The sequence below is a fragment of the Tachysurus fulvidraco genome, chromosome 3, assembly GCF_022655615.1.
Source record: "Tachysurus fulvidraco isolate hzauxx_2018 chromosome 3, HZAU_PFXX_2.0, whole genome shotgun sequence".
NCBI lineage: Eukaryota > Metazoa > Chordata > Actinopteri > Siluriformes > Bagridae > Tachysurus > Tachysurus fulvidraco.
Genome location: NC_062520.1, coordinates 17,427,228 through 17,441,973, shown reverse-complemented (window position 1 = coordinate 17,441,973; position 14,746 = coordinate 17,427,228). Strand labels below are relative to the sequence as shown.

Below are 14,746 nucleotides of genomic sequence, written 5' to 3'. Positions count from 1 at the left end.
TAGGTCACTGAATTAATGGTTACACAACATGAATGTATGAATGAATGAATTTGTTTTTCATGTCTCACATTATTATTTTGTTATCGTCATCTTTTGCTATAACTATCATGTGACTATATTTTTCTTCTCAGTCTACATATCCGCTTTGTCCAGTCTGACTCGTTTCCTCCACCCTGACTCATCTTTCCCATACTGCCATAGCTCCCGACATTCTCGTTATGTCTCTCCCAGTCTCTGTCATCACTCTCTGAGCCAGGGTGACCCCCGTTGCAAAGCCAGCAGCAACAATGCATGCCCTCCTATTCCGCTAGCTCAGCAATACTCAAAAGGACCACAAAAAGAAAAACAGAATCATCTCCTTTGGAAAATATTATTGGTCCTGTGCTGAAGTGTACACACGGTCTGCCCCTTACTGTGTACACAAACACAGATGAAATTTTGCTTTCTTCATGTAAGCAGCTGCTGAATTACAACATCTTTCCTTCTGCATCTGGGTGGGAGGCAGCTTTAGGGAGTGGTGGAGGACTCAGGACAGGAGCTGTGACTTCAGGCTTCTGGATGAATTGAATAATAAAGGGGAGTTCTGCTAAGGGAAGGGCTGGAGCTTTGTGAATACCAGGCATATAGAGTAGGAGAGCAGTTACTCATGAAGCTGATTGAGTGTGTCATTAAAGGATTAGAATCATAGAGCTCAGGGGGACAACTGATGATGATGTGGCTAGCCTGCAGCGATGAAGCAAACTCACATCTGGGAGTATTGTGTATTTGACACTCCCCAGTCCTCCTAGTGCTTTGGCTCTTTCAGAAAAGTCAACTGAACTGACCTGGTTCACATGTGAATTGTTTATATGCTAAATAACCTTGTATTTGCTTTATAGTAATTTTTTCATGGATATCGCTTCACACAGAGAAAGAGCAACGCTTAACTTTTGTTTATTGTGAACTCTGTGTATTGTTGACTGTAAAAAAATAATAAACAGAGAAAAGGTTTGTTTGGAAAAATGCAACGTAACTTGACATTTCTGTGTACACACACTGAGAGACATCCCAGGTCATGAACAAAGCACTTCTCGTCTCATAGCCTGAAACATCAGCAAAGATGGAATCATCCAGAGAAACAGCACTTTGACTGATGAGTCAGGGCTGAGTGCCCATTTTCTAATGGGATACAGGCTTTAGTGGGAGATGGCTGGAGATCTGGTGCTTTATAATTTGCTCTTTCATTACATGTCATTCTTAACATTAGGCATAGATTTCATTATCTTAACAAATTCACAGTTTGAGGTCTAAAACCTTCTCCAGGCTGTTGAGAACTCTTCACCTGTAGGGCACTGGCGTGTTTACATAAACCTCGGCTCAATCCACAGAGTACAAGTTTATAAAAAGGGAAAATGTTTGCAATTGTAATTTAAATGTGCTTTATGGAGAATTAAAGCTAATTAAGTTACAGCACTCAAGAAAAGCCAGTGAGCCAAGATCCACATGGACAGAAAGATTTCCTACATTTGCACCAGAAACCCAAGGGAGGCAATTTATACTTTCCATATTCACCGCAAATTAAAATGAGTGAGTTTCATCAAAGGCTGGGTTGGTTTTATACCACTCTGAAAATCTTCTTTTAACAAGTGTATGGTCTCAGACACAGAATGTTCATTTTAGAGTAAAGAGTAAAAACACATCATTGGGCCTAATGATCCCAGTGGCGTATCATTAAAGATGAAAGAAATAAACATCTATGAAGTTTAGTAAGAGTTATATATCTAATCAAAGTGTTCATTTTAAAGTTTAAATCAAACTCAAATCCGTCTTTGAAGAAAACATGAAAAACATGAAGTGTGATAACCATATGACTTTCTAATTTATTTCATCAATGACTCAGGAGTTGCTGAGTGATTTCTGAAGTAGCGTTGAGGAATATCACTCCCACGCTAACAGTATATAGGTGTTAATTCTTTCTGCAGTTAACAATGCCAATGTGGTACTTGTGATGTGTTGTTTACTGCATCAAATGAATGCTTTAGGCTAAACATAAAAACATTTTTGTTTAAGCATTATTACAAATGTTTCACCTACACTGCTGGAGAAGATGTTGTGAATGTGGCGAAGGTGTTATTTGAATCATAGGCGAGAGGGAGCAATCGGCGGCATTCATTATCTCTTTTCTGGAATTTGCAATTAGTGAGTTTCCGATCAATGAGCTGACAATGATTCATCTGTGTGTACAGTTCTGCTGATGAACAAGCCTCCACAGACGTAAGCCAATCAGAGTGAGGTTCCTTGGTGGCTATATCCCAAGAGGCTTGATTATATTATTCCAGTTTTTTATGTGAGGACATTTACAAGGTTTGTCGTATTTACTGAAGGATTCCGTGATAGAAAATGTATTTTTAGATCATTTAAAATGTAAAAAAAAATTACGTTTCTGAGGGTAGTCATGCAGGATTAATCGTCTTTCTGCAAATTACAGCCACGCATACCCATAATTTTTCATAATAGAATTTTCACATCAACCATCAGACAAGGGAAAATGTATTCTCAGTGATTTCTGTAACTACTGGGATTTTCATGCAAAACAGTCTTTAAAATAGAGCCAGAATGGAGAAGTAAACAAAAATAAACATCCAGTGAGCAGCAGTTGTGCAGATGGAAACACCTTGTTGATGAGAGAGGTGAACAAAGAATGGCCAGACTGGTTCAAGCTCATAAAAAGACAATAACTCAGATAACCACACTAATTGTGGTGAGCAGAAAAGCATCTCAGAAAATATAACGCATCAGAATTTAAGGCGATCAGCTAGAACAGCAGGAGACCATGCTGTGTTCCTCTTCTCTCAGAGAAGAACAAAAAGCTGAAGTGGACAGACACTCACCAAATCACAACAGTTGCAGACTAAAAATGTAGCCTGATACAGTAAATCTTGATTTCTGCTGAGGCAAAAAGAATAGTAGGATCAAATTGTGGCATGAACTGCATCAATCCATGAACCCAAGCTAACTTGTCTCAATAGTCCTGTAAGGTTTTCTTGTCAAACTTTAGACATAAGTTAATAAGAGTCGATTATTGCTTCGAATGTCATGGCCAATTTTAGTATTGTTGCTGAGCCTGCGCATCCCTTCATAGCCACAATTTACCATCTTCTAATGGCTACTTCCAGCATGATAATGCTCCATGTCACAAAGTAAAATTTATCTCAAACTGGTTTCATGAACATGGCAATGGGTTCGGGGTTCTTCAGTGGTCTTTCCAGTCAATGGATCTGAGTCCAGTAGAACATCTTTGGGTGTGGTAGAATGGGAGATATGCAGCATGATAGTGCACCAGAAAAAATATTTAGGAATTTGTGGGCTAATTTGTCAACATGCACCAGAATTTCAAAGAAATGCTTTCAACATCATGTGAAATACATGGGATGAAGGATTGAGGCTGCATTGAGAGCAAAGTGAGGCCCCACCCAGTATTTGAGTAGTGATCAAATCAATAAAGTGCTCAGTGAGAGTAGATTGCATTCATAAAGCATTACATTTTGTTGTAGTTAAACTGGAGTTCATTTGAAATGAACTCCCCTGGATTAGTGGAGTGTGATATTAATGTAGGCCTCATTTTGTCAATAGATAAAATCTTTATTCGCATAGATTGGGTGTGCGAGCAAACTGTGCAGAAAACTGTTTCTTTACTATTACCTTTCTTAAGCTTAAAGAATCACACCCACACACTCCCCAAATCTCATTCATTTCAGAGGAACTGGGATATGACACACACTTTTTGCTGTTTTATTCCCTCACAGAACCAGCACACATTTATTTCCCATTAACAGCCTCTGTACTCCCAGCATCACAGTGTACTCCTGAGTGTTACGATTTCAGTATGCACTCTGATTCATTATGCCAAAACCAGTAATGGCTGAGATTTAGTTGTTATTCCTCCTGTTGTGAACAAATCGGAAATGAATTAACCTACTGAGTCTGAATGTCAGCCCAGTGTAGCTAAAAATACAAACCGCACCCATGAGCTCCACGTGAAAGTACTGAATTTCACTGACCAAACTCTGTGTCAATTAACGATTAATGTTAAATTACTTTTCCCTGCTAATACCACAGCCTCTGGTCTGGGACCAGGACTGAATGAAACCATAAATGTGTAATTTAGAAGAAGTGTGTACCATGCACCAGTCTTAATATTCACTTTAACGCTGTCTGATTGTTCTAGATTTCAGATAACTTCCTGTAATAAAGACTTTGAGCAGAGCTGTACAGACAGCATTGCAATATACACCTATAAAAGTTTGAATCTCAAATTAAATAAGAACTACTCTGCTATGAGTCAGATGTAGAGAGCAGAGAGGTATGGTGCAAACAACAGAGGCGTAGATGGGGAAACGTTTTAAGACAATTGCAAATGATTATTCTTGGATGGTTTAGATACTCTCTGATATAGCTTTCTGATTATACAGAGGCGCTTGAAAGTTTGTATTTTCAAACAAGTCCAAAAAGCAGACAAAGGTAAACACATCAGAAAAACATATATTATACTTTGGTAATTTTTTATTCAGGAAAATGTTCCAATATTATATGTCTGTGAGATGTAAATTTATGTGAACCTCTAGTTTTAGTATTAAATTAGGTCAATTTAGATTCCATCTTATTTAAATCTATTGGATGACAATAAGGTCATTGTGTGTGCCCTATTTTATTTAAATAACAGAGATATACAGTATCAAAATCTGATATTCATTGAAAAGACATGTATGGTAGGTTGATTGGCATCTCTGGAAAATTGTCCGTCGTGTGTGATTGCGTGAGTGAATGAGAGAGTGTGTGTGCGCCCTTTGATGGGTTGGCACTCCGTCCAGGGTGTATCCTGCCTTGATGCCCGATGACGCCTGAGATAAGGCACAGGCTCCCCGTGACCCGAGGTAGTTAGGATAAAGCGGTAGAAAATGAATGAATGAAATTAATGAATGATGTGTGTTTGTGGAAGTGGATCATGGCAAAAAAAGGGGTGGGGTGGTAGACTACTAAAATCACTAGTCAGATTCTGTACAAATGGAGGAAATTTAAGCCCATTTCTACCCTCACCAGAAGTGGTCAATCAACAAGGATCAGGTGAACAACACTGCCGTCAGGTGAACACTGAACAAACTTGGAGCCACTCTCAAAAAGAACATTGCTGGCAAGGAAGTTAGCTAAAGATTATGTGGGCAAGCCAGTGGACTACTGGAAAAATAATCTGTGGAGGAATAAGAAAATGGTAGGTAAATAAAATGTTTTTGGTTTAAAATAAGAAGTGATGTTTTTGGAGAAAGGAAAACACTGAATTCCAGGATAAGAAGCTTATACCTTCTGTGATACATGGTGGTGGTAGTATCATGCTTTGGTCCTGTATTGCTGCATTTTGGCCAGGACAGCTTGTCATCATTGATGTAACAAAAAATAAATAAATAGGTCATTCACAAAGACAAAATAAAAAAGCCACAAAAGAAATAAAGAGGAACAAAGATAATATTGGAATGGCTAAGTCAGTCCTGACCTTAATCCAATAGAAATATTGAAAACCCACCAAAATGCCAGTGTTGAAGCTGTTGTGTACTGGAGAATGGGATAAAATTCTTCTATGCTGTTGTGCAAGACTAATCAAAAGTTACCAGAAACTTTACTTGCAGTTATTTCTGCACAAAGGCTCACAACAGATACTGAAAGCAAAGGTTTTTATACTTTTGCAAGTCAACGATATGTAATGTTGGATCATTTTTCTCAATAGTTAAAGGAATATTTAGAATATTAAGTATAATAAATAATAATTATATATAAGTATATTATTTTTTGGCTCATTTGTTTGATTGTGTTTATTTGTTTACTTTTAGGCCCTGCGTGAAAGTGTGATGTTTTGGGTCACATTTTTGTAGAAATATATACATTTCTGAAAGGTTCAAGCGACATTGTACAGTATATGTATCAAACAGCATTGTTTTTTCAGAGTAATTCTACTATAACAATGTTCATAAACTTTCAAGCAAGACATTACACCACATCATTAAAGATTATAAATGATATCAAACAAATGCCTCCCTTGCTTTCTTTAATCACACTCTATTGCTCACCAGCTACTATGGTGAGAACCAAGATGATGAATTTTCCCATTTATGTTGTACTATTCATCTTAGAAGACATAGGTTTGGGCATGGAGATGTCTAGGAGACAGAATGTGAAGTGTTGGAGGCTTTACTACAAGAGAAGACAGCAATAGGTACAGTAAATAAGGTCAGATGTAATTTCTCCATACTAGCATGTTATTGTAATACATTTCAGGGGAAATAAACGTCTCCCTTAACTAAATAATTAGGTATATTAATATAACCACTTCTGCTACTGCCTGGCATGCATGAACACATCATGCGTATCAATTTATTTGTATAGATCACGTGGTGATTTATCTATATTTAACATATTCCCTCATCCTTCTGAAATGAATTCCTGGCTATGCCATTGGCTAGCATCCCTAGCTCTTTCTTTCTCAATCTTGTAGCAGTATTGCCTTATAGTCTGGGATACTATTATTTAAACTTCCTGTGTAAATTGCACACCAATGTTGGGTTGAACGGCTATGAACCTCACCGGGGTTGTTGTAATTTAGCTTGGTGACCATACAAGTGACAGCTCAATCTAAAGCTCAAATCAGACAGCCTGCCTTGATATCTGATGAAGACGAGATGGAATCCACATTCTGGTCCCAGGCATGTCTGAGTCACAGTTCTGGAGAAAGCAAGCACTCAAACACAGATGCCCCATAAAAGAACAAAATATAGTGCAAATTCATGTTTTTGTTAAGGCGAAGGAATGTATTAACAGAGATTTATCTCCAAGTTTTTCTAAATTCATCACTGAAGGCGAGGCATAATGATAGTTAATGTTTTAAATGGTGCTCATTAACACAGCAGAACACATTCAGCAGTCGAATTCCAAACAGAAATGCTGACTTTAACTGTTGACTCAAAAAGAAAGTGCTTGAGTAGTTGCTCTCCATTTATCACAATAAATATGAAAGATTAAAAAAAAAGAAAAAGAAAAAAAAAACAGATTTATTAACGGTAACACTCAATTAGGAATTACAGGATGGCAAATGATTTACTGTTATTTGTGTTAGGTTCAGCTCAATCTGGATCTTGGATAATGATGTGATGAGTGTATTTGACTGCTGTATATTATTTATAAATCAAATGCTCTACTCTAAAGTAGAGAAGGCTAAAGGAGTCAGCAACCATGTCATTTTCATTGTCTATGCACATTTATGTCTGCATGCCAGAATAAAGACCTACGCAGTGTGTTATATAGTCTGGTGCTCCAGCTTGGCATCCTGTTTAGCATAAACAAGTTTCATAATAATAATAATAATAATAATAAAAAAAAACACCTTCATTTTTTTTGGAAACTTAATTTACCCTGGAAGGAGAAGGTGTAAAATGTGAACTATATTTAAGACAACAGCATAATAATTAAATCTCTAAATTCAATATTCAAGGCTTATTTGGTCCTTTGTGTAGGCATCAATAAAAATCCAATGTTTTATTCCATCTTGTTACTATTCCTCTTTTCCCTCATTCTTGACTGTGCTGGCTTCCCAGCTTCGCATCCTCTGTGGCAGCTTTAATTTAATTAAGAAATGGTTTAATTACTCAGAGGAACAGGCACGATGAAAGGTGATACGAGAAACAGAGGGTTAAGGTAAATTTCCAGTAGCCTAAGTGGGACAGCAACCTGAATAGACCCAGGTATAGAGACCATTTTCACAAGTAAGAGGAATTTTAAACAGACTTCTACACACGAGACTTTCTGCATATAGTGTGACCAATAACGTGCTACTTTTGAATCAGTAGAACTGATGGTGCATTCAGTGCATATCTGAAGATCTCAGTTATTGGTTAACTGGATAACAGGGATTCTAATCATACCTTATGTGAATGTTTACCTAAAATCTTAGGTCAGTGAGATTTGCTGGATAGCAGTAAAATCTTTACAAAGGCTTGGTCAAGCATTCTAACCGTACTTAAATGATTTTTACCAATGGTTGAACTTACTATTTAACCTAGACTTTACTGTACCTTTTGTTCATGGTCAAAGGTGATCCATCAAACTTATTTCACATGCTAACATGTTAACTTGAAAATAACGCCAGCCTGTGAGGGCTATGCTATCAACACTACTCTATTAACATTTTTTGTGTTTAAAGCCTTTTGTCTGTAATGAATGAACCTGTTGAGTGGATGTACACGGCACCACGAGGATGGTAACTAAGGCACAGTGGGGTGTGTGATGAGAACAAGCTGTGCCATGGAGTCAATACAGCGATTAATGGAGCTAATTTTCCCCGTAGTTAAAAATCATTTCAGCAACTTCACTCCCCTGTGCTTCTTTATGGATGAAACCTGCTGCACATGAAACATGTTTATACAGATGTACAGAGAATTGAGATTTATGTTTATCTGCAATAGACAACGAGGAAGCAACATTTAAGAGAAATCTGGGACCGAGAGCAGTTTCCCAAGCCTGTGAGGTAAAATGAGACAAAATCACAACTAAAATGTGGGGATGACAAATGATATAGAGGTGGAAATAAAACGCACAGTGTGCAAAGATATACAAAAATATCATGACTCATGAAAGTATGTTCAATTGTCTTTATTGATCAGTGAAATGAATGATGAAATGATATAGCACAAAAAACATGGCAGGGTGATGCCAGAATGAAACCAAAATATATAAGAAGAAAGTAGAAAAAGCTTTGGTATCTAGCTGTTCCTCTTAATGTTTAAATCTGGTGTGTAACTGGTACGTAATGAGTATGAATGTATAATAGTACAGGTTTAGGTAAAGTCATGAGAATGAACATGAACTGAGAATATTAAGACAAGAATTGCAGAAGCAACAGGATGGTCTGCAAACCTGAAGTGCACAAAACATGGACATGAACTGCACGCTGATACAGAACACCGCGTATATCTGCATCATTAAACATGAATTAGTGTGCAAACTGATAATAAAGCTGCTTCAAAACAAAACTTTCCTTAAGGATTTCAATATTAAATCTGGTAACTGATTCATCAATACACCAACATACAAATATGGATATTATTGTTAAAATAAAGTGGATTAATTCCTGCTTAGGTCACAGTCACACAAATGTAAATCCGCACTGAATTAAAAAATAGAATAGCACCACAAGATTACGTTGCCAGTGTAGGTCAAATTAGCACCAATTCTCATCTTCCCTAACAAAGCAGGAACAGGGGGTTTCCCACGTCTACAAGCTTAGTAACAGCACTGGTTAGGTGTGAGGCGAAAACAGTAACATGCCAAAGGCCCAGGTTTGAGTGTCCATTTACAGTTATTTTTTTGTACAGCTCCTGAAAGGTTTCAACTTTTTCAACTGCAGATTCAAATTGGACCTAAACTTGTCAGAATAAACTAAAATGAGCTCTCTGTGTGAAGCAGCTAGTCTGTTCATGTTAATCATTTATTATTCTAATTCTATCTAAATCTATTCTAATAAACATGTCAGTTTTCTCTAAACCTTTAGGAAATATGGAGCTTCATACACACAGCTTCATGCATACACACATGCACAACAACAGCAACAGTTGGGTAAGAATAAAGAATAAAAATAAGATCGTAGCAAGGCAGTTAAAGAAAGACGGTTTGTATTTTGCTTTAGGCGTTTAAAAAAGTGCATATGTATGAGCAAAAAGCATAAAGCCATTTGTGTTATACTAATCAATTTATTTTTCTGTCAGGACTCTTCCCTCGTCCCATTTGGAATCTTACATATAGTTGTCTCATTTGTTTTAAAACAAATATAAAAGAAAACATCAGCATGATACAGACCCAGATTCAAACTATGCTTGCCAAAGAGCAACAACATGTTTGTCAGTTTCTGTCAGTTAGAATGAATTAGTAACAAATCAAGATATTTCTTATGACCAGTATCAGCCAAAAATAAGAATTCCTGATGACTGCTCAGCTCTTTTGAGTACCACTTGTACCTTGAGGTTGAGACCATTCGTATTTTTTCTTCTTTACTGTACCAAGAATATAAGAAAACAAATAAAAAGACAATTGCAAGCAAGGTACTGTATATTTAGGAGTTTCAGAACAAGTCCTTCCAATGCAATAGGCTGAGTTCAAGTTGCATGCCGCGAGGCGCATTAACAGTTCTGGTTCCATCCAAATCGATTTTTTTTTAACCTACCATGACCGTATGATTTATTTATTTTCTTTCATCCTCTGTAGTCAGGCAGAGGAGACAAACGCGGACGTTAATGCTCGTATGCACAAGCAGTGTCCTGAGATGCTCTTGTCCATGTGCAGTGTGTGCCAAGGCTTTGGGATATCAACACCACCCACTCTAACAAGGCAGTCCAGAAGAGCTGACACACTCTCTGCTGACTGCGAGTTCTTTTCAGAGAGGAGCACCAGCACTCCCGGCTCTGTTGCAGGGCAGGTAAACAGGAACAAACTAGTTATTCTCCGAAGCGCTATCTGACTGATATACTGACAAGAGCACATCAGAGAGTAGCAGTAATACATTTTCTGATGTAATGACTAGAATCTTTCCCTTTTCTCCCACTGACATATTTCACTTTAAGTGCACACTACTGCTTGCTCCTGATCCAGTGACTTGGCAAAACCGTGCAGTGGCAAAACTGGTTAACAAAAAGAAGGACAAAGGTAGCAATGCAACAGACACCAACCACTGGCTTGCTGACAAAGCAAAGCTCAAAAAAAGACCAAACAAGAAAAACATGATCTACAATTAAGGCTGTTAAAAATATTGCAGAATATTTTGGCCCCTGTTTTTTGAGACAGACTGCCAGAACAGTCATGAGTTACCTACTTCTTATCGCTTTAAGTTTAGGAGCAGGGAGGAAAAAGAAAAGAAAGCATTAACAAAATAACAATAATAATAATATAAAAATCCTTTTTGGAGAGAAAACTTTATTTGGTTTGGACTCTCTTTTGCAGGAGTGCTTAAAGGGAATTACTGTAAATATATCTGGTTCAAAGTATATGAATCAAAGCCAAACCAAAAAAAAACTAAAAAATAAAATGAAAAGGTAAACGCTTAAGATGAATTTGTGAATTCAAGTAACTTATGATTTTTTCTATTCTTTTTTCTCTCAATCACACGTGCAGTTGCGAGTAAAACCTGGGCTATAGCAATCAGCTTTTTCCCCCACTTAAAACAGTTAAGACCTGATTTGACGCAGGACGTCGCAATGCACCACGGGAGTCTGATCTGAAACCCTCCCTAGTCTTAAAGCAGGTGCGCTGAGCTGTAGGGAAAGGAAATGAGAGTAAGGATGATGCACCCTTCCTCTCTTGGAGGGGGGGTAGATTTAGGCAAAGGCCCTCTCTGCTCCTCAGAGAAATGGAGCGAGACGGAGGGAGATCAAGTCAGAGCCGTACGCAGGTTTAAGGTGGGCTGTACCACCACGGCATCTGCCAGGGGGGAATGGGAGTAAAGGGGCTGGCCTTGGCAGGGCTCTGTCTCACACCCACTCCTGCATGGAGCGCTTGCAGTACAGTATGTGGCGTGGTGTGCCCTTTTTCTTGAACTGAAAGATGGTGTAGAGCAGCACCAGCAGGCACAGTGCCAGGATGCAGGGGATGACAATGGCGATGGCTTTCACTGTGCTGGCCTCGTTGTCCAACTTGATGACGATGTCTACATCCTCGGTGGGGAAGTGTTCAGGGTCAATGGGCATCAGATCACAGCCCATGAAGTCCTTGAGGATGGAGCGAGGGTAGCCGGGCTCCACCCGCAGCCTCTGATTGTTGAACTTCCAGTACTCTTTATCTTTGTAGAAGTATGTGAAACCTGCAAAACATTCACAGACATTATTTCACGTCAGGATAAAGTCTATCCTTGATGGATGACTTACTAATAATAGCAATATGATCTGTATTTCGTTCTGAGCCACACAAATGTGATAAGATTTTAGTTTGTCCTCTGGATAACTTTAGCCTACTAGCCTATATTCCTCTAACCATTGTGCGTGAAGAAGCAAGAGTGCTTCTAAAGGTCCCTGGTGAATAAAGTAAACGTTAGCTTATGACATCCTCAGCAGGACAATCTGGCTGTACTCGTCCTTTTTCTCCACATGCATTATTCATCTAAGTTCCCTAAGAAAAGGGAGGAAAACAGTGGCAGAGCCAAAAAAAACTGGAGCCACCGGAGTCCTGCTGATTGAGGGGACAGTGGAGTGTGTGAGGCAGGTGGAAATCACTGTGGCAGTGAAGTGAGGTGGGAGAGAGCTGAGTCCCTAAAATATTCAACCTGGGATATCAAACTGGCTCAGTTCAACCCGAGGCAGAGCACAGGAGGGAACAACCATGGAAGAGTATTCAAAACTTTAACTTCCCAGAAAGTATCCAGTTTTCTTGGCGGTGAAACGTTTGAGTGTGTGTTAGTTTGACTACAGAGAAGACGTTTCTTCAAAACATTACGCATTTCTATACTCCGTTACCTGCCTGAATAGGAGTGTTTTTAAAGTATATGTTTTACACAAGAACGCTGGTGCTCATGCTGCAGATTAAGAGTAACCATTTTGACAGGACTGTGAAGTGTGTTTAATTTGAAATGTGAGTCAGGGATCGAAGGGCATGAGAGAAAACCACTGCAGAACACTGAATGCTCATAATGCTAGTGAGAATAGTTGCTATTACCACCTAAGCCTTTGCTGGGTGGCAATAATGGTTGAAAATGAGGGTAAATTTTCTGTTCCCTGAGGCATCCAGGTGATATGCAGGGCCAATAGTTGAATGAAAGCCAGTGACTGCATTGAGTGTGCTCAAGCAAATGATTTCCCTGGAATATAGATTCACCCTTCATGCTTTGATGAATGCTGGAGCTATTGTGCAGATCTGGCAGGCAAAGATGAGGACAGATGGCATGCATGTGGCTCTCAAACTGTACACCTCTAGCAATAAGCTCGGCCAATGAGACTTACAACGCCCACTCTCGTCAGCCAATAAGAAGAAGTAAAAAAAGGAGAACAAAAATTCTCTCCTGTGGTTCCTTTAAGCTGTGCAGTTGGAAAGAATGAAAGCAGGACAGCAAAGACTAGGCTCGACACTGTGCTGAACACCAGCGAAAAGCTAAAAGAGACACTATAGTAGGTTGTTGGCTAAATATATTTAGCAGCAATTAGTGAAGTGAACAGTCTGTACCATTAGATTTGTCCACAAAGGCACCCTGAGGAGAATCTGGAACACCTTTCCACACCGCAATGGACTTTGGGTATCCAGGATCCATAGTCCGCATATCCTCGTTGTATCTCCAATATCTGCATGGAAACAATTAGTGCACAGAAATGTGGTCATACTCAAACCACACACACACACACGCGCGCGCGCACACACGCATTCAAACAGCAGATCTGTAGATTAAGATATCAGAAACACAAACACATACAGACCTGTCTCCTTTGAAGAAATAGGTCTTGGCTACATCTTCCCACCAGACGGCAGTCTCAATACTCTGAGCTGGCATGCCGTTCCCAAACATGGAGATGTCCTTTGGGTAGCCAGGCTGGAGTATAGTGTCCTTGAACACCCAGAACTGCTTTCCTACACAAGTAAAAAGCGCAATTAAATACTATTATGTACGACTGCTACTGTAGTACTGTACGTGGAACTGGGGAGAAAGTTTGTTAGCCAAATGAAAACGCTGCAGTTCAACACTTACCACAGCAAATACCCTTTAAACACTGGATGTCAATTACCAGCTCTTTCTTGATTTACAGTTTTACAGACCCTCTGAAAAATTCCGTCCTTGTGCACATATATTGTTTTCAAATCAATGATCAGTGTAATGGTTTATTTTGTAGGTCCTGTCATTATAGTAATTCATTTTTTTTAGGGTCAGCAAACCAGTGAAGCACAACACTGGCAAACTGCTGACACCCTGCTTGGCACGAGCACTACTGATATGAAATTACTTTTATCTCTGTTATGTTATGATAAACATTTCTTTCTCTTCAATAGCCATTTCATTTCACACCTCAGGCTGGATTGTTTACTTTTAATTACAACGAATTTTGCCTTGCCCGGCTCGTTTTATGGCCCCCTCCAGTTCATACTCATTAAAACATGCACTTTTAAATATCAGGGGTTCTGAAAAAGGCTGCAGAGGAAGTTATTTCTTACTGTAAGAGTTACTAACATTTCTTTAGAAAGAAGGGCTTTTTGTGGCCCACTAGTGACCATACAGCATGAAAAGGTATCAGTGCTTTTGTCACACTAAGTCACACAGGGTCTATACCATTACAGGAAACAGGAAATGCCTATCATTTCACCTGAGGGCTTTCTCAAGCTCCTCATGGCAGGGTCAGCATTGCCAAAAAGCCCTGGAAGCCAGACACAAGCCAGACGGAGGTTTGGGGGCCTCTCAAGCTGTATGTGTGTGTGTGTGTGTGTGTGTGTGTGTATACACATGTTTGTAAAAATATAAGGAAGAGTAGGCCTTGTTCTTTTTTCATTGAGATGATACCATGGATTAAGATTTATCCACTTTCCCAAATTCAGAGCGAGGTTTTTCTAGATTTGACACATTAATGACAAAAAACATTAAACCAAAGAACTGTGCTAGTCTAAATGACCAGCTTTAGTAACTATAAAAGGCAGGATGCAGTCATGCTAAATGGTTGGATTATGGTGCAGAAGTAAAGGGAAGTCAGGTTGGAAAACTCAGCGA

At 38.9% G+C, this 14,746-nt stretch overlaps 1 protein-coding gene across 2 annotated transcripts in view; it reads right to left on the bottom strand.

The window, feature by feature from the left end:
- Positions 1-8,658: 8,658 nt before the first annotated feature.
- LOC113644451 (matrix metalloproteinase-16-like) overlaps positions 8,659-14,746 on the bottom strand; it is a 43,705-nt gene continuing 37,617 nt past the window's right edge. For both annotated transcript variants that reach the window (XM_027149309.2, XM_027149310.2), the window contains 3 exons: positions 13,470-13,620; positions 13,222-13,337; positions 8,659-11,869 (listed from right to left, as the gene is read on the bottom strand). In XM_027149309.2, the coding sequence (XP_027005110.1) occupies positions 11,541-11,869; positions 13,222-13,337; positions 13,470-13,620 (596 nt within the window). In that variant the 3' untranslated portion in view covers positions 8,659-11,540. The remainder of the gene's footprint in view (positions 11,870-13,221; positions 13,338-13,469; positions 13,621-14,746) is intronic.